The 22,475-nt window shown below is 38.4% G+C and overlaps 1 protein-coding gene and 1 long non-coding RNA gene across 4 annotated transcripts in view; both read right to left on the bottom strand.

Annotated features, from left to right (window-relative positions):
• Positions 1–9,073, bottom strand: part of LOC307160830 — a 94,056-nt gene extending 84,983 nt beyond the window's left edge. For all 3 annotated transcript variants that reach the window (XR_013821646.1, XR_013821647.1, XR_013821648.1), the window contains exon 1: positions 8,832–9,073. This is a non-coding gene — a long non-coding RNA (uncharacterized lncRNA). The remainder of the gene's footprint in view (positions 1–8,831) is intronic.
• Positions 9,074–11,008: 1,935 nt separating this feature from the next.
• cbln1 (cerebellin 1 precursor) lies at positions 11,009–16,074 on the bottom strand. Its single transcript, XM_079875128.1, has 3 exons — positions 15,426–16,074; positions 14,847–14,966; positions 11,009–12,075 (listed from the first exon to the last, which is right to left on the bottom strand). Exons 1-3 carry the CDS (start codon positions 15,678–15,680, stop codon positions 11,878–11,880), a joined length of 573 nt encoding a protein of 190 aa, XP_079731254.1. The 5' UTR covers positions 15,681–16,074; the 3' UTR covers positions 11,009–11,877.
• Between the last annotated feature and the right edge of the window lie 6,401 nt (positions 16,075–22,475).

Genomic DNA, 22,475 nt, shown 5'->3' with positions numbered 1-22,475 from the left:
CAAGCAGGGACAGATTTGTGTGAATTTTGTTTTGTGATTTCACCGGAAAGAATAGAGAGTCTCCACAACGGATTGAAGCGCGCGTCTGAGTGAAGACTGTGCAGCGTGTATGCGAGCCACAAGAGAACACTGTATCAGCGCCACTGATCGCAGCGGCAACGAGCACTTCGATCACTTGATTAAAAAAAACACATTTCAGCGCTAGATTGCTTCTTATTTAACAAACGAACGAAAATAATAATTTGCTAGTTAACTGGAGATGCTTTATTTATTTGTATTGGTCCATCCGTGCCACGAGATGTTTCAAAAGTGGTGGGGACAATATCGACCCTGGCAAAAAATGGTGGGGACATGTCCCACCCGCAAATTACGTCTATGATGACAAGACACGAGGAGAAATTGACAAAGAACTGTCGACACAGCCCACGTAGCTCTCACTACAGATGGATGGACCTCCAGGGCCACTGAAAGTTTCCTCACGGTAACCTCACTCACTCAATATATTACTTTGAAATGGGAAATGAGAAGCTGCGTTTTGCAAACACGCCCCATTTATGAAATAAATAAATTAATAATTAGATAATTAAGCTATATATATCATATGCTGAAGTAAATTTTTGGAGTGTAAAGATTAAAAGAAAAAATAACAACAAGAACCGTACAGAACCGAAAACCGTGACCCTAAAACCGTGATACGAACCGAACCGTGGGTTTTGTGAACCGTGCTTTTACCTTTTATGTGAGGTAAAAGTCTGAATTTGTCAGACCACATAACTCCTTAAATCCCTAATTTTTAAAATCATAGAGTTGAAATCAAGGGGTAATAATAGAACAATTTTAAAAAGTGATTTTTCGCTATATTTACAACAGTATCTGAATTTTCATGGGTTTAAAAAAAATATTTTTTTATAAGAGAATAAAAACAACTTTGTGCATCAAAACCACTTTTTCACATTTTCAGAAGTGAACGAATTTGCGACAGCTGAATGTAACATTTTTGACAAGCCAAATATGTCTGTCCTTGAGTAGCATGTAATTTATTTAAGCCACAAAATAAATTGCATTCCGTAAAGTAAGTATAATGAACTACGCAAAAAGCATTTTGAATGCCTCAAGCATGTTTTATAATTACCCAAAAATCAAACATAGTTCACCCCTCATGCACATTATCACGTCTATCAAAAACTTTGGCTGGCTGTTGGTTGGAATATTTGAACTAAAGCATCGGCATAACACACTCATTGCCATCAATCACTTCACTGAATATTTGCTGGCTAAGAAATAAACAAGTATTACCTAACGATCCATCTGTTTTCAAATTCACATCATTTGAATATCCCGACATCGATGTCCGTCAAAAAATAAAGTGCACGTCACAGTAATATTTTACAAGAAGCAGAGGTCCAACGAGTACATGCATTTCCAGGAAAACACACACTACCGGATGTTTGGAATGCGTCATAATGACAATAAATCTGTAGTCAGAATCGGGTGCAAAAATCCTGATTGGATCGCATCCCTAAAATTTGTGCATAATTTGTTCAATTCAACTACCTCTTAGCAGATTTTGACTCATATAGAAATTACAAAAGTTAAATCTGATTTCTAAAGTCAACATTTTTTTTACATCTTACAAGAGATATTTATTCAGATGTGAAATAAATTATTACATCAACCTGCTGTTTATTAAAAAAAAAAAACAATAGTGTGATGTCTATCAAACTATTAAAGAAAACAAAGACAAGCATGGTGTAGATTTGAACTATGGTTACTGAATCGTTTTCTGCATAATAAATGCACCTGGCATGTTGCAATGTATCAGTCAGTACCTCGACATGCGTACTGCGCATAGGAACAGCATTAATGCTCAGATTCAGAACATTAGGAAATTAAGCACAGACTTTTTTCCAGAGAAAAAATACTAGTATTTCTATTTTGAACCATGAAATCACTGACAAGCACCTGTAAATGTTGAAATTACTACATTTGCCAATGTAAAATGGGGCTACAGACTACACATGGCACAATACACACTTTATCTGCTCACCCAATTAGTTTAGCCTTGTTAGTTTTTGAGTTTGAATAGGTATAACACTTCTAACATAGGGCCTCGTGAGTGATGGGCCTTGTGATGGGCCTCTCTCATCACAGGACCCAGGACAACATTGTCTCCCTTATTTTACAAGACTATTAGCAGCATATATTTGATCATAGTCAACAGACTATTATGAGAGATGTTCTTGATGTACTGTGAGTGACATATTTAGAGACCCCTTTCGAAACGTCTTTCATGATCACACTGGTTTCACAAACACAAGCTGCTATTACTGTGGATGGAGCTTCCGCACAATACAGCTCATAATGGCCAGTGCCAAGGACTGAGGTGGGCTGAAAAAAAAAAAGGTAAGGAAGAGAGCACATGTGGCGCGGTGACACAAAGAAGAATGCCACGTCAGCCCCTCCCTCGCTCACCCACTCCGTCTTTCAGATCTTCATCCCCCTGTCTCTTGGTGGAAAAGGTTACTAAATGTCACTAGGGAAGTTTTCATCATCTTCAATGGCTATGGGACCAAAGTATGTGAGAGATGGAACGGATTGTACTGGCACGTGTGAGAATGGAGAAGTCAGTGTCAAAGCAACTAGACAGCTAATGCCTGGACCCTCTGTTCACAGGCACAATTGGGGAAAAGAAATCAGTTATCTGAGAGTCAGACTGAGCAGCGCTGAAGAGCAGCACATCCAGGGCTCTGGGATCTCATAATGTAACATGGCCCCTCCACACTCACAAGCTTTGTAGGGACACTAAAACAAACAACATCCATTATCATCACAGACGCATCAATTTTTTTGTTTGTTTTTGATCAATCAGAATAAATAAAAAAAATGGGAGAAAAAATGTTTCAAATCTTTTGCGTTCTCTCGCAAAACGTTTGCATTCCCCCGAGAAACTTTTGTGTTCTCTCGCAAAGATATTTGCATTCTCTCGCAAAACCTGTTGTGAGCTTGGATAAACACCTGTTTAATGTCCCGCCAGCAGTGTTTCATAGAGTTTGAACTTGGATTTAAATGTAAAGAAATGCGGTCAGTGCTTAATTCAAGGAGTTCATTAAAGTAGGCAATATATTCACAGATTCGAACTTCCGTTGTTAAAACACAAATGACACCTATTTCCAATCATAGTAACGTAGACAACGAGCTACAACCCAATTTTCCTCAAAATGAGCTTTGTAATATAAATGGGTCTCTCTGAGCAGGCGGCTGAGAGACAAGTCTGAAGGGGCCGTCTGCAAGTTTGGCGAAGGAATGCAAATATCTTTGAGAGAGAACGCAAACATTTCTCAGGGAAACGCAAAAGTTTTGCGAGAGAACGCAAAAGATTTGAAAAATATTTTTTTCTCCCATACCAAATTTTTCCCACCACCATGTCCCTTTAGGGCAGGGTTCACCAATCTCGGTCCTGGAGGGCCGCTGTCCCTGCAGAGTTTAGCTCCAACCAGCTCCAACACACCTGTTTGAAAGTTTCTAGTATGCCTAGTGAGACCTTGATTAGCTGGTTCAGGTGTGTTTAATTGGGGTTGGAGCTAAACTCTGCAGGACACCGGCCCTCCAGGACCGAGATTGGTGAACCCTGCTTTAGGGGCTCAGTACATCTGCAATTAAAGCAATAGAGAATTAAAGGGGTCCTATTATGCCCTTTTACAAAGTCTTTGGGGTGCATTAGAATATGCTTTCATGCTTGATCGTTTCAAAAACGCATTATTTCCCAGTCTGTCCCGATCGTTTTCGATGAAGCCCCTCCTTCCGAAATACGAAATGTGCTGTGATTGGTTAGTTAGCCCAGTGTGTTGTGATTGGCAGCGCTTAGCATGTGTTCGGGAAATGTCCCGCCCCTCCATAACTGATCTTCTCTAATGTAAATATAAAGGATGTCGGTAATTTCAAACCACTAACAAGATTTCATGCACGGCCTTTGCAAGCACGGATTTCACAGGATGTTTCAGAGTTGTATGTTATTCTTATACATTATAGATACGATGTTATTCACCATTTAACCATGATATTTTTTGGAAAACTATGGTAATAGTAATCGATCACAAAAACATGGTTAATTTTCCTAAAGGGCAGTGAACAGCCTTACAAAAGCTACAGTAAACAACACTATATTAACACTAATGTTGGCAAGCAGGAGAGCATAGCAACAACAACAACAACATAAAACTTATAATTAGAACTGTAAATAGAAAATGCAACCACAAAAACTAAGACATACTTACAACTTGTGATCCAACAACAGATTGTCCCAACAAAGTGGAAACCGCTCCATTTCAGAAGATGCTTTTATGTGTAGTCTGCATTGTGGCTCTGGAAGCTGTTCTCCGTAAAATGTGCAGCGCACAGATAAACATCGGGATTATATGTTCAGGAACAGGGATTATATGTTCAGGAACAGTGTTAAAATAAATTAACCACTCTAAGTTCATCAGCCTTTGGAAGGTCAAACAAATGAGTTGTGGAAAAACAGCGTCTCTTTGACATAGCAGCAGCTCATCCAGGCCTCGTCCGTTTTTTTGCGTATTCCGTGGGTGGGGATTATTTAAATGAGGAACATTATGACTTCATAAAGCCCGGAAAAAAATCGCGCAGTAGTCCAAACGAGCCGTCTGTTGTAGTTCTAGAAAAGTGTATTCTATTAAATCAATTATCTCCCTTTGGAGAGGACTTCGAGCTTTGTAACCTTGCAGATTTTTTTTATGCTCAAACAGCAACATTACGCTCCAACTAAGGTTGAAAAAGTGAAAAAGCATAATAGGACCCCTTTAAATTCACTTCAAATACTACATCAGATCATAACCCTCTTGAAACAACGAGAAACATTACGTTTGAGCCCCACTTTCCTCTTATCCGCCCCTCTGTGCTGCTTTCTGTGGCGTAATTAGGACTTATCTAAAATACTTGGGCAGTCATACAATTATTCTCCTCTCTCCACATAAATATCCCCCCCACCCCTTTCCCCCCTTCCATAGTCCTGCATCCATATTTGATGACTTGTAGATTTGCAGCCCTTTATAGTAATGACAAACTTGAGCCTGGTGACAGTTTAAGGGCTGCTAAAGAGCTCTTAGAAACGTGTCGGGAAATAAATGTAATATTCCAATGCTTTGTGTTTTCACTCCCGTCAAAACCAGTCATTCCTCCCAATTATGGCACGACCCATCCAGATCGTGCTCTCTGAAAACACACTCCATTTCTTATTCTCACAAACTCATTCTGACATCTATAGACAGACAATTAGAAAAAGGAAAAAAACACAATGCAGCACAGAGCAAATGACAATATATTTCCTGAAATGCTGACGTTTGAAAACAGCTTAACTCACACTCTTGTTTCTTAAGTGTGGCAGACGACAGACTAGGGTGTAGGCTATGCACTCAAAATGCGCCTAATTTGATTAAAGAGATAATTGCTTTTTTTGTTTGTAAACAGAAAACACATTAACCTGCTAAAGTGAGTACAACAGGACTTGTATAAACACGCTGTAGCTAAATGGAGCGCACATAAACTAATTATGAGCATGATTAAAACCTCTCTCTCAGTTTAAGCATGCCTGTGTTGTTAATGGGAAGGGGATTAATTTGCACAATGATATCATTCGCAGAGATAATTTGTGACACTAACATTCAATTGTTCCCCATTAACGTAATAGGCCTTCTCGCCCACAAGTTGCAGAAGGCAAAAATAAAACACTGAGAGACACTGAACAACTAAACATCACTCAGAATGTTATAAGACTAGTGAAAAAAAGAAAAAAAAGAAATCTGAATCCCTCCTGAGATAACGTAACATGACCATGTGAAATTGCTGTCAGTTCAAAAAAGTATGCAGCACCAAGACAAAAGACTATTTATAGTATATAGTATTTTCTAAATAATTAAGGACATAAGCAAACACCCAAAGCACATTTTCTACCAAAGGTCTCCAACTGATCATCAGTTAACAAGTGTGGTGACATACTGTCTGGCTTTAAAATGTGACGCAATCTGCTGAAACATCAGTTCCCCACAATTTAAATATTTAAAGTGTTTGGTCGTTTGGCAATATCATCAATATCCCTGCAGTTCACAATCTTATTTCCCCATGGAAAAATCTGGAGAAAGAATAAATCCCAAGCCATTATCCACATCATTCTTCATGAAACATTTTAAATGCATCCAACCCAGAAAATGTGTTTATCTTTTATGATGCAATTGACTTTGATCATTCATGCCAATAATAGAAAGAGCTAAATCTTAGCTTGTGCAAAAATAAGCTAGTGCTTGTTGACAATGAATATGACAAGTTCTTTAAATTTCATAATAACCTCAAAGTTATCTTGCTATCCATTTATTTCACAATGATATTTTCTAGCATTTGTTAAAAAAAATGTACCTTTAAAAGACCCCATAAAGTAACCTGACAGAGAGCACAACATTCCTTATTGGTTATGAACCAATATGGTTTAGTCACAGGTATGAACCATGATTTGCAAATTGCTAGTGACAAGTGGTATTGGGGGTGGGACATTGTCATTCTAGATAGCATTCGATTGGACAAAAAAACCAAAAAAAAAAACTGTTGTTCAGGAAGAGCCACCACCACTATATTTGATCTGTTTTCCCAAAAGAAAAATGTTGCAAATTTTAAATGTGCTTATCAGCAAAAGTGAATTTAATTAATATTTAGAGATCTCAAAAGGTAATTGACATGGACTAAAAACCACAAAACTCTCATTTTAATTTCATGGGGTCAAGGCAGTCAACCGAAAAAGCAATATACTCCATAGGCGCCGATCCTTGAGAAAACACAAGATATTCTCCATTCATTTTAACCAATAAAAAAACATCATGGGAACATCAGTCGATTGGTGGATCTCACATTGGGTTTCACCGGATCGTAAGACACATAATACTATAGCGTTGCAACGTCATAACCTGACACAAAAGCTTGTGCTTTCTGTTTTTTACACAACAATAAATTGGATTATGTAATTAACAAAATAATCAATGAGAAAGTAACTCACGACAACACTAATAGAAATAATATGTGAATTAAGATGTGTCTTTGGTTGGTGAAGTAACCTATTTGCAGAGTGTGTGTTTCTTTGTTAACATTTGTTCAGAAACTTTAGCTAATTAACGCCCATGATAGACTCAACAACAACCAAACACTTTCAGTCTTTCAAACAAGTGAAATAAAGCAGGGAGAAACAGAAAATCCTGGAATACATTACTTGACAAATGTCAAGATGTAGAGTTAAGATCAAACTAAAAGGTGATTTAGAACACTTCTAAGGCAAAAATTACTCTTTTAAATAGTGCTTTGTCACTTATTGAGATATAGGCTAGACATAATTTAGCCTACCACCACACAAGGTAGGCTACATCTACAGTCTCTATCTTTGGATGTAGGCCTTCTGGATCCCCCTCCCCTCCCCTCTTCTTTTTTTTTTTCAAAGCACGATTATTGGTCTGAAATATTCTCAAACCACCTCTCTGGATAAATAACACAGTAGCATCAAACTGGAAGCAAAATACCCTGAACAGCATCAAACACTCATAAACCAAGCCACCTGCAGCAGATGTTGATGATGCTGCGTAATTATGAGAGTTGGTGTGACGTGAACGCATAACCCCGATAAAGCAGATAAAAAGATGTCAACATCTCTGTCACTTGCTCCTAAAGCACAAATCAAATTCAGCAGGCAGTTCATTTAATTTCAGAGGCCGTTATAATTACTCCACTCCTGTTCAGCATCACAGTTGAAGCAAACGTCAGTTAAAGTAAACATTCCTAATATGGTTCCTCATATGGCAATTAAAATTCAATCTGCAGTGTCTCACCGCTTCCTCTTTTAATTGCTGCTCTCTCTAACCTCTATTTTTGCCATAGCATTTAAAGAAATAACTACCACTGAGCTGTCCTCTAATTGCTTGTCAATATATGTCCTCTAACAGCTAGCCTATATTCTGAAATTGGCAAGGTTTACAAACATTGGGAGTGAAGAAGTTGTCCTTTGCCAAGAACCAATAAAGAATAATTTTGCGTCTGACCGAGAAGGATACAGATTACACTCTACTCCTCTATTCAATTATCATGGCCTTCACTTAGCTTGTTGAGCTATGAATTAGGCCTAGTTTTCTACAAAAATGATGAAAGTCTAACAGGCCACAGTGTGAAAATAAATATCTAGCCTATGTTTAAATAGAACATTTTTTAAAGTCAAGTAAAACGAAGATTAAAGAAAAACTTTAGAATATGAAATAAATTCAAAATGAAAAGAAATAGCCTAGTTCCAACTGTCAGTTCACAATAATGAGAAATAAAGCTGCGATTGTATAAATTGAGATATAAAAAAAATCCAATTATAATAAAAATGTATGATTAAGAAAAACGTGTGTGTGTGTGTGTGTGTGTGTGTAAACGTGTTTCAGCAGAAAAACAAGCCTTGAATAAAAATTGTGGTGTGTGTTGCAACAAAATGTAATAAACAAAATGGCTGCCAAAACATTCTTATTGAATCATTTAGGTAACTTAACGTTAATGGCTTTTAAACAGGTTTGAGGAGCTTTAACCATGTCACGTAAACATCTTAATCCAACATAATTTCTTGCTTATAATAATCGAATTGATTGTGCAGGCTACATGTAGCCTAAACGCTGCCAATACCATCGTTGTGTCGCACAGTGTATTTGAGTAGGCTACATTCTTCAGCCTGATCATTTTACCAGTCACCTTTGCACTTTAAGAAAAACCTCCACCATCTTCCCCGAAATCAATCTTAAACAGGAACTCACTTGCAGGAGAGACACCATATGGCTGTTTTTCGTCGTTATGGGCCGCTGTCCCATCGTCGTAGTGAGCGAAGGCCGAAGTCTCCGGTAATCTAGTCAGAGCAGGAGAGATGGATGACGCGCCTTACTCCAGTCAACGAACCAAGCTCGCGCCCATCAGAGGCGCCTGGCTGGCACGTGCCACAGTAAGAAACATTTGGCTTGCATGATTTGCATCTCTCGCGACCCTTAGGCTACCCCACTGTCACGCGCCTACATAAATTAAGATGATTGACTTCATATCCCGTCTTTTATGACATTTTTAATTGTCTAATAAATGTTGGTGCATTTTACTCAGATAAAGAACGTGTTTATGAACCGACAGCGAGTAGCCTAACTGTTTTCTATGAAGCCTATACTGTATCATATTTAACCACATACCACTCAATATACCAGCATATTTGATATCTTCATTTTCAAGGACTCTTTGATCAACATCAAAACTTTGCTGAAAAACTTGAACACAATCGTCTTACCTCTTGCCTTCCAATTGATAGCCTACCATTTTAGCAAGTAAAGGGCCTTTTAGTAGCCTATAATTCTAAATATGTCCACCTTCAGGTCCTGGTATCTTTTTGATGTGAAATCGTTAATGACTGAACGAATAATAAGTAGGCTAGGCTAAATGTAAGAATAGCCTAACTTTTATATAAATTAATAGTTCAAGATAAACATTTACAGGAATGAAGCAACTTAGATTAGGCTACTAGTGTTATCCATACATTATTTTTAGAAAAATAAAAATAAATAACAACAGGCTTTTAAAGAATCTTTGTATATGTCATCATTGTATTGCACTTATATGTTTCCCCCTACAATTAAAACTACAGAGCTTTGATGATACAACTAACCTTTTAAATATAATCTTAATAAGACATATTATTGGGATATATAGAGTCACAACTGATATTTACATGTATTTTTATGTAAGTCTGTTATAATATCCATATAAATAACAAATTGCATAATTTTGTTCAGTAAACTTTTGCTTCAATAAACTCTTCCATTAATTTTTTTTTTCTGACTATTATGTCAGGCTTTGCCAGGGTTAAGGTTTCTATAATTTAATATTCAAACAAATGGTAAAGACTGATCTTGAATCATAACTTCATAAATTAAAATTGCACTTAAACATCAACATGCCATCATTTCCCCTCAAACTAAGTTAAATATTTCCTTTTATAGCTCTTTTCCCCTTCACTTCCCACATGCCCCTTAGCTCTCATTCCATAGTTCTGCTCAGACAAATGATAAGTGTGCAGACACTAATGAGTGGTTTTAAAATGGGTCTACTGTCTGGGCACAGGCCAGCAGGGACACTACGGCTCTTATGGTGCTGTGTTAACATTTCACAGCTCAACAATTGTCTATTCACCCTCTTCATATCCACAGAACGGTGAGCAGCGAAGCAGCAAGTTTTCTTGAGAAGGCCCTCAAACGCAGCATTATATTATGAAGAGATAGTGGTATAATGTACTGAGGTGAGCATCGCCTGTCAGAACTTTGAGCTCCTGTTGCTATGTTTGAAGGGTAGAATGAGGGTTCGTCTTTGGTTCCATTTTCATGTTGGTTATTCCGCATTTCAACCTTTCTGTCCAATTATGAGTATTTTTAGTTTGGTTACAGCTCTTGTGCATGTTACAACTAAAATAAATATGGGATGATGAAGACTGTCATCAAATGAAGCCAAGAATCACATGGACTAAAAATCCCTTTCATGGTATGAAATACCTTAAGGACAATGCAAAAAAAAAAAAGTTAAGTAAAAACAAAAGAAAAAGAGTATAGGAAAGATGTACGCAACATGATTTTTGTGTAAACAGTGGGGTTTGCTTATTATGCAAGCGCTAATTTCCCCCCAGGAGCTCATTAGAGCCTTGAGTGCAGCAGAGAGAGGCCCCAATCACCCGGTAGAGAGAGAAAGAGACAGAGATAGGGAGAGAGAGACCAGCCAAGCATGTCTACATCATGAGAGAGCACAGTGAGACACACTGAGAGTGTGTCATTGTTTCTCTGTGGCACACACACACACAGAGCTTTGTCAGATTTAATTTCAGTGAAATGATTAGTGTTTGTTCCTCTCTAAAACCTGTAGGCGACAATCTCAAATTTTCAATGCACAGAATCAGATTAAGAAAAATAAAAAGTACCATTTAATTTTTATTGAATCAAAGAAAAGAAAAAACAATGGTTAATTAATTAAAAGGGAGGATTTTGTCTGCTAAATATTCACATATATCTTACAATCAATGATAATAAAACTTTGTACTTTATAGTATTTCTGATATAGTTTCATCTTAGCCACATTTTTTGACCGAAACAAAAACAAGAAGCATTGGTAGTTGGACAGCAGCCTGAAAATCCACACACAATCACTAAGTATTAACACTGAAATACAGAAATACAGAGTTGACCAGATTCATTTAGGCATTGAGTATATCATAATCATATAGAAACTTTTTTATGTATTTATATATGTATATATCCAGTATGCAGTCTTCTTGTGGGGATTCAGAGATCCTTCAGTCATGACAGAGCAAAGACGCCCTCTCAAAGACAAGAAAGAGTGAGCTGGAGGAAGCCAGAGAAAGAAGGGGCGACTGCACTGAGAGGAATGACAATGGCATTTTGAAACTCACAGTATGTATACGTATGGAGAGAATATACAAAGATGTGAAGGACAATCCTTAAAGCAGCTGAATACTTTTGAGGGTGGATTGTGATGGGATGAGTAAGAGGTTGGTGGGAAGGGCTACGATCCTCTGTATGCTTTCTTTCCATATTATTTCAATTATCATAAGGATAATAAAAAAAAAAGTTTTGGCTGTCCAGAGCTGTAGTCAAGCAGCAGAGCAAAGTGAGTGCGACTGAGAGCCTGCCACATAAAATTTTCACTTCCTATATGTTTTCTTTACATTCTCGCTATCATTCTATCTCTCATCCGCCCCCTTCTATCTCCCACAAGCCGGCGAGCTAAAGAGCAATAGTCCTGCCATGGCGTGCCCCTCCTCTACAGGGGGAAGACCAGGAAGCCGGAGAAGGTGGAGTACTTCCAGCCGCCCATCAGGTTGCCTCGCTCCAGCTTGAGGTATGCGCGGTCGCCTTTCTCCATTTGAATCAGGACGCCGTTACTGGCCGCTTCACGTGTGACGTCCTGATCCCCGGCGAAGGCGGAGATCACCGGCCAGCCGTTGTGCATCAGGCTCACCTGTAACATGGAAGCATTTTGATTAGCGAGTAGCTTCCTATCGCTGCACAATACTCTTCCCTATGTTTCTTTTCTTTCTAATTTACTTAAAGGAACTCAAATTAGATAAAGAATAAAAAGAAGCTAAGCAGGTATTGCTCGGCTGAATAAAAATTGTATACAAAACCCCAATGGGATAACTGGAAACTATAACGTTATTAGTATCAATCAGAGCCGTTTGAATTTCCTAACCAACAATAATACATGTAATCTATACACTCTTGTTCCCTTTCTTTTGCAGGCAGACAAGCCCCTTGATAATACAGTTGGCAGCTCACTATGAAATCATAAAAGTTGATCAAAGCATTTATGGGCCTTTGCCAGAAGAAATGAAAATGGCACATTGCTTTATTTGTGTCTATTTTTCTATGCCAACCATTCTCAGACCGAGCCAGAAGAAGAGCGAAAATGACATTTGATACTGCAATGAGGAATGAGCTTGGTTATTGGAAAGGCACCTTTGAATGTTGTGCGTGACCATCAGATACACAAAATCAGAGGCTATCACTATCGATATGCAAAAACACTGTTACACAATGAGAACGCACTCTCGCACAGAGATAAAAACCACAAAATGCTCACCACTAACATGCATTTGTTCACAGGATGACAAGTGAGAACATCATCATGCACTCTATATCATTTTTGAGTGACTTTCACCTCCAGCTTTGAGGCCCTGTAATTCTAATTCCATCCTCAATCATGTAAAACACACAAATGGACCATTGTATGAAAGAACCCAAAAATGAGAAGTGAGATAATGTGAACGGATCTCTCAACACACAATTTAATGCTGCATTTAGCGGAACCGACAGCTTCCTGTCCAAATGACGCTGTGGAGTGATGGAGGACAACCCCCTCTTTTTTTGTCCCCTGTCTCAGTCATGCATAATGCTTGGACACGAGCGACGACAAAATGTTTCCCCCCCTCCTTGCCATATCTATTCACAGGGTCATTATTTTAGATCAGAGTGTAATTTTCTTAATTAACGTCTGTCACATCTGCGGGTTTAAAGAGAATTGCGCTTCACAAAATATGGGCAGTATATATTATCTGCAATCAATATTCAAATGCATGGCTGTCTGCTGCTTTGTCTTTTGAAAAGTGTTGCGTCAAGCTTTGCATGAAAAGAACTTTCTCTGACAATTTGCACTGCATTGTGCTGGACGACTCAGTCTGTATGTTAGTATTCCAATGTTAACAAAATGTTAGTGAGTTTTATGATCAAATTAACTTACAATGAAAATGACTGACTAGAATTTGAAATACAGAATGTGACTCTTAGTTTTTGACACCTAAACCAGACCAGAATTTATAAAAGGGGGGAAAAGCTTTTCCCCATCAGATGCCAAGTGTTGTCAGATGGAATTGTCCTTTGAGTATTGAAGTACAGTACTCTGTGATACGATATAAAATTGACTATGGGAATATGAGCTATGAAAGAAACTGCAATAAAAATTTGATAAGAGTAACATTTACACCCAATGCATGCAGTTCTCCTTCCAATGAATTCTTCGAGATCCACACAGACACTTTGTGTTGCTGTATTATTTATGGATCCTTTCAGATCATTCTGTGTTTATCATATGTTCTGCATGATAATGGAAAAGCTTGCTTCTCCCTCTCAGATCAACAGAGTGGAATTCATATTTTCTTTGAAGTGTGAAGTGTAAAAGAACAAAGAAAATATTTAATCAGCTAAAAAAAGCATTTCACACCTAATCTGTTGTGTTACTCTAGCCAAACATATTTAAGAATTTGAGCACAATATCGCAATTTAAAAAGTTGCACTCAAACTGACTAAAATTTTGGTCTAGGCCTATAGTAAAACCAGGATTAAATCAATTATAGAGATTGATAAATGAATGTGTTTAGAAAGTTACAAATATGCTTTCTGTTTTAGGACAATATCTATTGTGAAGCAATCTGTTGAAAACACTCTTCTGTCCTCAAATGTCTGGCCTTTTTACAGTAAATGCACAGCAGAACCTATAACCCATAAACTCTTCCAATCTACTCACGTGATTTTGAGCAAAATCCCTGCATCTCATAAAAAAGTATAAATAAATATATAAAGTAGGCTACAAATATAATTCTTGTAATTTGTGTGAGCACCGTAAAAAAAATAGACACATTGAAATAGGCCCTCCAATGCAAGACTATATGCACATGTTTTCTCTTGTATTATTTGTCGTAATTAAATAGTTGGATTAGAGAGCTTTGGTTTCAATATCTGTTTGTGTGTCATATACACATCTTCAACTTACTGTCTTCATTTAGTCAATGTTTCAGTGCATTTCAGAGATAAATAGGGAAATGTGTGATTTGGCTTGCTTCTAATTTTGTCGCCGATCAGAGCGGAATAACGGGATATAGATGTGAATCCTCTGAGAGACACGACAGTGTAATGATTATGCGCTGTAATTAGCCAAAAACAGCATATATAAATAAATATATATTTATATATATATATTTTTTTAGGCTATGCTGTGCAGACAGGAGGCGACTCTGTCACGCGCATTCTCTGTCCATGGTCCTGAACACGCGCCAGTCTTGTCTACGCGCCAAATTTTAGGATTGTTGTTCTCGTGCTAATTGAGGGAATAAAGAAAAGCGTTCCTCACTAGACAACTGAAAATTTCACATTTTCTTTCACACACTCTTTACTGTCCCACGCGCACCACAGAACACTTCAGAGAATGGTGAGAATAAAGGTATGATGAGCACTTACCTGGATCGTTTGACGATTATACACTTTTACTACGTGGAAATTAAAACTGTATATCCCTTTGCGCGGGGCAAAGAAATTGCTCCTTTCCTCATCGAAACTTTTACCAACGTTCACAAGTACCTGAAGGATGATGCAGAAATCATAATATAAGTCAAACACGCAATAACAAGTACTATCGATTAAAAATCGCCCTTTTAAGTCTAGGTTTGGGCTCTTTAGGTTTTACGATGGACACTGGCTGGTATAAAGCAGCAAAGCGTTTAAATCAGTTCGTCATTCATTATATATACAAGAGCTGATGGGGGGTAGTTTTATGACACAAAAAAAGAAGTTCACGGCTATTAGATATAATTGAAAAGACATTAGCCTGTAATTGACCTTTAATGAAGTGGAGGGAAATGTGACATCTCCCCAGATTACACATAGCTTATCAGTTAAAGGTTTCACTGCTGTGATATTTCTTTGATTTTGTGACCTAGTTTGTATTTGTAACCGTGACACAAAAATCCTCGCGCAATTCACAAAAAGTAACATAAAAACAAAATAAGTCAAGCGACTGTTTCCACAGTGAAAATTTACCTGATCGAAATAGATCACCATTGTTCGATTGCTCATCTCCGACGGCTCGTGGTTCGTGTTCCTCACCACGGAAAAAGCCACTTTGGCGCTTCCAGAACGCACCGATATCCCAAGAGCCGTCCCAGTGGGGTCCGAGGTGGGATTTGAGTCGCACACGACCAAGCATTTCCCCTCCAGTACGATGGGTTCTGTCTCGTTCTGTGCGTATGCATGGCACACTAACCACACTGCGCCTAGCACCAACGTCAACATCATGCCAACTTCACTCCGCACCTAACAGCAGTCTTCTCGCAAAGACACAGCCCGCTCAAATTCCAAACCAAAATCACCCCAAACCTGTCCCCACTGTAAAACGAAGTCCTTCCAAACAGTTTAAGTCAGGACTACAACAGTTTTCCCCCTCGTTCCCCTCTCAGTCCGTAGTGGAAGAACCGACTGAAAGCGGATCAAGGCCCTTACCGAGCTCGCGCGCAGTAGAATACATAGCGCGTGGGGTCCGTCTGCTCGCGCGCTCAATTATTGATATGTGAGATATTAGAAGTGAAACACAAAGGCTCGTGAGCGCAATCCTCCCGCCCTCCTCACTCTCCCCTCCGGGCCCCCAATCAGCGCAGGAGACGGTCTTTACTTTTCCAATCGCTTTCCAAGCAAGTGCATGGACCGCCTCCTCTCGTGACAGCGCCGATGGGGTCCCACCCCTCAAAAGAAGTATCTTACAGGTGGACCCTACTCAGCAGACAGAAGGGGACGACACCCCGATCCTCGGAAAATGGGGGTGCGTTATTTTATCATCGTTTTACCGGACACAAGGACGCAATTTGTTCTTCCGTTCCATGTTAAATGGTTACTCAAGATGAATGGATTGTGAGCGCGCGGAAACACAGCGGAGGTTGTCTTCATGAACGCCGGGTGGAAGTGGTGCTTTTGCTCACTAACGGACACCTATTGCTGAGAAAAGGACACTTTACGAGGGCAGCGATGCTTAGCTACACATTCTACAGATGGACAAGCCAACTTCAAGCGAAGACTTAAAAAGTCATTTTAATAGAAAAAGAATGTAAAAATACTACAGTAAATATGCTACGTGTTAATTGGGTAACTGTCAGTTACCTCGTGAAATATAGCAGGAAAAATATATTCGATTTATTGGACAATAAATGTAACTTCACTGTGAGAGAAATAGGATTGGACGTAAAAGTATTTAGGCTACCATATAATTTACTTGCATCAACATTTTATTTACATTCTACAAGAAATTACATTCACGTTTGCAGTCTAAAATTAGTCTATTTTTGCTTTTGTTTTTAAGAAAAAAAAATTCTAGTTACTTTTTTACCATTTAAAAATATATTAAAAAGACGTTGCTGAAAGGAAATAGTTTTGTTTTTGTTTTTTAAAGAGGGGGTAAAAGACGTAGCTATTGGGAGTCCCGTTGTATTTTATTAAAAGCTACTTTATTTTTTTATAATTAGTTAGGCTACATACGTGTAACATTTGCAGGGTTGTTTACTGAATTTTTTTCAGTATCTATCCTGTTTGTAGCCTAAGCCTGGTGGTGTTTTGCAATATTGTATAAAGGCCTGTATGTATGGTTCATGCAAAGGCCAGTTTTCATTAACATAGTCTTGGCCTTTATAGTCCAAGTAGCCTACAATATGTCAATATGTTAACAGTTAATGATATAGTTTGCAGTTATGAAATTTAAAATATACAGACACTATGCCTCCCATAACTCTAGAAAAGTTGATTTTACAACGAGGTTCTGGCAACCACGGATATCTGTCGTAATTTGAACGGAATTTTTGACAAAAGTAAAACACTAAACGAACTGGTCTAGTTATTTAAATCGATGTCAAAATCAATAGCCTACATTATCGTTCCAGCTGACTGTAATATATGCTACTGACATGATCTGTAATATAACTGTATTAATCTTTACCACATTTTCTTTCGTGAACCTATGATAGGCCTACATCGTGAATACACGGGAAAGTCTGCTTAGGACATTGACGCCACGAAACTTAGGGAGCATATGCTGTTGCTCAAAACATAAAGCTCAGGGTTTGAACATTGATGGGATGTGGCGTCTGAGGCCCGCGCGACTCTCATTTTTCTGACAGCACTCGTTCTGCGCCAGCGCAGTTCCTACATGACATTTAATAAATTAGATCACTGAGCAGGTTTTAGCAGGAAAAGAAACATGGCGAGCTAAACAACAACAGAGGACGAGCTTGACATTTGAAAGAAACAACGACAACAAAGCATGTAGGAGAATACGTGAGCTGAGCAGAAGAGTTCATTATAATGGATGCCATCCTATGATTTTTTTTTTTTTTTTTTTTTGGATTAGCAACATCAGACCTGAAGCTGGTAAAGTGATGAGTAACAAAAACATTATAATTAAGTGGCAGATATTTTGTGCGCACGCCAATGGACACCTGCTGTTGTGGTGAAAGCAAAGAGAATAAACAGTATCTCACCACCTGTATTTCACCGCTAAATCTCAACAGGAGCAGACATGCTGGTCTGGAGTCAGCAAGTCACCTATTCACTTTATCAAAAGAAATGTTCAAAAGAAGAGATGATGAGCTGTAGGCACAGCTTTAGTAAGTTCAGCCACCCACAAGACTGCAGTGGTAGGCTACACTGTAAAAAAGAAAAAAGAAAATAACCACTTAAATTGAACAGTTTATTTAAAAGTAGTGTTAAAACATGCAATTATACATTCATTGCACACTTCTGACCACTTTGAATTTAATAGCTGATTCAACCAACTCTAGTTGAAATTACAGAATTTGATGAAAAGGAAGAAAACATGTACACACACACACACACCACCACCAGTCAAAAGTTTTGGGGTAACACATACTCTTCAGTGTCACATGATCCCTCATAAATCATTCTAATATGCTGATTTTATACTAAGTGAGCATAAGAGACTTCTTTCACAAACATTAACAATAGTAATGTTTCCAAATTTTTTGACTGGTGTGTGTGTGTATATATATATATAAATATATTCTGAGATTCTGCTTTATATTTTAATTTTATTTATTCTTTTTAGTTTCTACTTTTGTTGTTCCACGAATTAAGGGTTTGAGTGGTTACAAGTACAAATAAAACACATTCTCCTAAGAATCAAATGTCTTTAGGTGATGTAAGGACCACCCATTGGCCCAACGACGGAATCCAACGGCCTGGCGAAGGTATAATGCGTGTATGTCTTTTCAGCGCTCCAGTGAAGTTCACTTAATTTATTGGAATTTAGTATTACTTTAGCTCTATGCGTAATCTGACTCCAATTTCAAATGATAATCAAATTTAGATTGTGTTTCTGATTAGAAAATAATCATAAATATTGATTATGAATTAATTTAGATCTTTGATTATTCTGGGCATCTCATAATTTCAAATATTAGTTCATTACGGACCTGGTGTCGCTTTGAGACGTCACGTCGCGAATGTGTGCTCACGATCACAAACTAGCCAGTCCTGAAATAGTCAGAGGGTGCAGTGTAAGTATTTTACCCTATGCAGCTGCTCACTGCAGACCCATAGGTGTAATTTTTTATAATATTTGCAGCATACAACATGCTAAGTCAGGAGATAGTCAGAAATCAGAAGGTCTTCCTAAGATGTGCCCCATGCTCCATTCATAGTGCCTTCAGTTTGATCTATCCTGGAAACACCAGACTACACATTAATCTACTAAAATGAATGATTTCGAAAACTTCAGAATAAATCAAGATGTAACATTTATTTGTCAGGTAAAAATGTATCATGCCAATTACAGAAGTAAATGATTAAAAGCCAATTCAGAAAATATATGACATCATTTACTCAAAGATGACTCTAAAAGTAAGCAATGTTTTCCTGACAGAGACACACAGTAATGTGTCAGGGCTTTCCAACAGGAAAATACTGACATACATTACTGTATGGGGGATGCCTGGTAAATAGTCCCAAAGTCTGCTCTGTCACCTCGCCTTAAGTACCAGACCAGAACAAAAGGGGTTGTACAAATGTTGTTTAGAGTTGTTTGGGCCAATCCATGTACCCCAAGCACCTGGTTTCAGGAGATATCGTAAAGAGATATCAGCCAGAGAGGAGAAACAGGATTCTTCTCCTAAGTTCTCAATCTTTCTCATTAAACCAATGACTGCAATGAAATTAAGACCATTTTACCAATCGCACTGAGACACTTAAAATGATACCAAACATGAAAAGGAAAAAACAACATATTCACAAGATACACCACATGCGATATATAGACATTCTTAATGAACTTTCAGTGACTTGAGGAGGGAGAAGAGGAGGGAGAGGGGGGATGAGTTGAAGTCAAACAAGGGGACAAGGAGATAAGTTTGGGCAGGACAAGGTTCTGTGCTCTGTCTTTGCTATCTGCTGTCCAGGGTGCATTTTATGGCTTTATTGCAGGGTGCGTTTTGTTTTAGCAGGAAAATCAGAAAAAAACATATTGGAAATTATATGTAACTTAGATAATGATTGTAGACCTCATATAACCCACAGTTGGATGGATAGATAGATAGATAGATAGATAGATAGATAGATAGATAGATAGATAGATAGATAGATAGATAGATAGATAGATAGATAGATAGATAGATATGACAGTCGCCTGACGCTGTAGATGAACAATGAAAGCCAGGTTAGTGGAGCGTCAGGACAGATGTTGTCTTGTGACAGCTTCCCTGTGAGGAATGTCCTGTCACACTCCACATCCCGCAGGTCTTGTTGCATCATTCTGTTGCCTAAGGTGCTTCCATCTCCCGGCATCATGAAGCGCAAATGGTGTAAATAAAGAAATAAAGAGAGAGAGAGAAAGAGAGAAAGAGAGGTGTGTCAGTGACATGCTATGCGTGACGGTGTGTGTGCTGGTGCCAGCTGGCTCTCAATGCCTGGCTGCTAGTGCGGGAAAACACCTCTAGTACATGATAACAAAACGCATGTCTGTCCAAAAGATGAAAAAAAAACAAAAAACAGAAAGTCAAGGTAAGTATAGATCCCTCCCAGCAGAGTAAGACTACCCGGAAAACACAGTCATTAAAGTACAATTAGCATGCAAACACTTCAGTTCTCAAAAGCAGAAGTTAACAACCAAAGTAATTAGCACACTAAAATATTTATCACCTTGCAAATGACATGTTTTCCCTGGGAGCCTCCATAACTCCAAGCATTCCTTAGTTATTGTTTGTTTATGGAGAACTAAAAAAGCAAGATTCTCATAGAGGTGCTTCAGCTTTGCAGTTTGGTAACTAAATACAGATTCAATTGACTGCAAATAATCCTCCAAGCTAAACTGTTTTCGATTCCAAACAAGATTGGGAGGCGTAACTCATATTGCTGCAAGCTTGTTTCCTTTCCCAAAATGAAAGATTGATACTAATCATATTAAAACTTGAGGTTGATGCACTGTATATTTAATGAACCTTGTTCCCTTTTCATTTTACGCATTTTGAGGTGAAAGTGATGATAAACTTGATTAGGAGAGGACTGAAACCAATTTTTTGCTGGTGGTAATCCAATCAAGAATGTAAAGCGTTGTAAATGCAATTTGACAAATCACATTAGTCTGTTATTGGCCGCCTGTCGGTGGCTCGTCAGAAATATAGTTTCTGTCCTGTAGGCGATTCAATAATATGATTTTAAAAGAGTTTGGCTTGAGTCCACTCCAGCAGGGACACACAAGGACAAGGTGAACATCGGTGTCACCGCTTTAAACGGTTTATTCTGTGTCAGCAGAGGAAAGGTGCGTATTCAGTAGGGTTGTTTACCATTCAGAATGTATTTTAAAATTCCAATTTGATTTTGAACTGACATAGCAAACAGGATGCAGAACTGCAATTCGATTTAAAAAGAAAAGCGAAGTTTGTCAAGACAAACGTTGAATGTTTATAGGACTTTTGGACAGAGAGAAGATAGATGCAGTTTATTCTTCAGTTCTGAATTTTGCACAACCCTTGTACACAGATGATACAATCCTAATCAAGACAACATCAAGATAAACGGAACGCTTAAAATAATGAACGCTTTGCTCTCATTGCCAGTGACAATAAGGTTAAATTATTCAAATTGTGCTTTTTTTTGGTCAAAATCTGAAAAATCGTACACCTTAATCAGAGTTTGCAAACATAAAACTCATGAAAGTATGAGAGGCTTTTATCTGAAACGCATTCTCTGATTAGACATTCTTATCTAAACATAAAATATCCCTCTGATTTCCATGTTCCCTTCTGCTTCGCGCTGGAGTTATGGTGCACTCAGCTGGCTGGGAAAATAACCATTAAGCACTTGCAGTGCAATAGAATAAATATTGCATGCAGTGATATAGGACTCACTTGACTCTTAAAGAGACAGTCAGGAGACTCCTTGAAGGCAAAACTGCAGAAATCACTGAATCACTTTTGATCGCCAAAAAATGTTTAACTATGAACTAATTAAATGAATGGGAAAAGTTGTGCCCTCTCTTGTGGTTTCATACTTTGTCACGGCAATTACACATAAGGCTACGGAGTCTACACAAGGTATAATTTCAAGCGAATAGCATCATGAACTTATGACTCATATGACATTGCATATAAAAATAGAAGGCTGTGCATGTGCCCTGCTGCTGCATGTAATATTAGTCAAAGTGGTTCTCCTTCAGAATAGGATGGGACGAAGGGAGGAGAGATTGAGAAGAGGAGGGAGGTCATTAAAATAATCATTTAAAGCAGGCGCGTGCGAGTCCTCGGTGTCCGATTCACTTTTATGGTTCAAGATGTCTCCCACCTGGCACACAAACAATAAACCTCCATAACAATAAAGACGATGCTTTACACGCAGACACATCCGCACCCACACGAGCACTTTGAATCACCCTGCCGAGCCCGGCGAATCTGCTGCTCTGGCCTTTTCTTGCCGCCGAGGCCTCCAGACCCCCCTCCGCCTGTAACGTGTGTAATCATGGCTTTCATTTGGTTACAGGAGCGGAAGGGCCGCCCAGAGATGGCTAGATTAAATCTTCCATGTGTCAGAGGAGAAGAGAAA

The sequence above is a fragment of the Squalius cephalus genome, assembly GCF_949319135.1.
Source record: "Squalius cephalus genome assembly, chromosome: 6".
Lineage (NCBI taxonomy): Eukaryota > Metazoa > Chordata > Actinopteri > Cypriniformes > Leuciscidae > Squalius > Squalius cephalus.
Note: the sequence above shows the minus strand (reverse complement) of the source record. Positions and strands in the feature narration are given on the sequence as shown.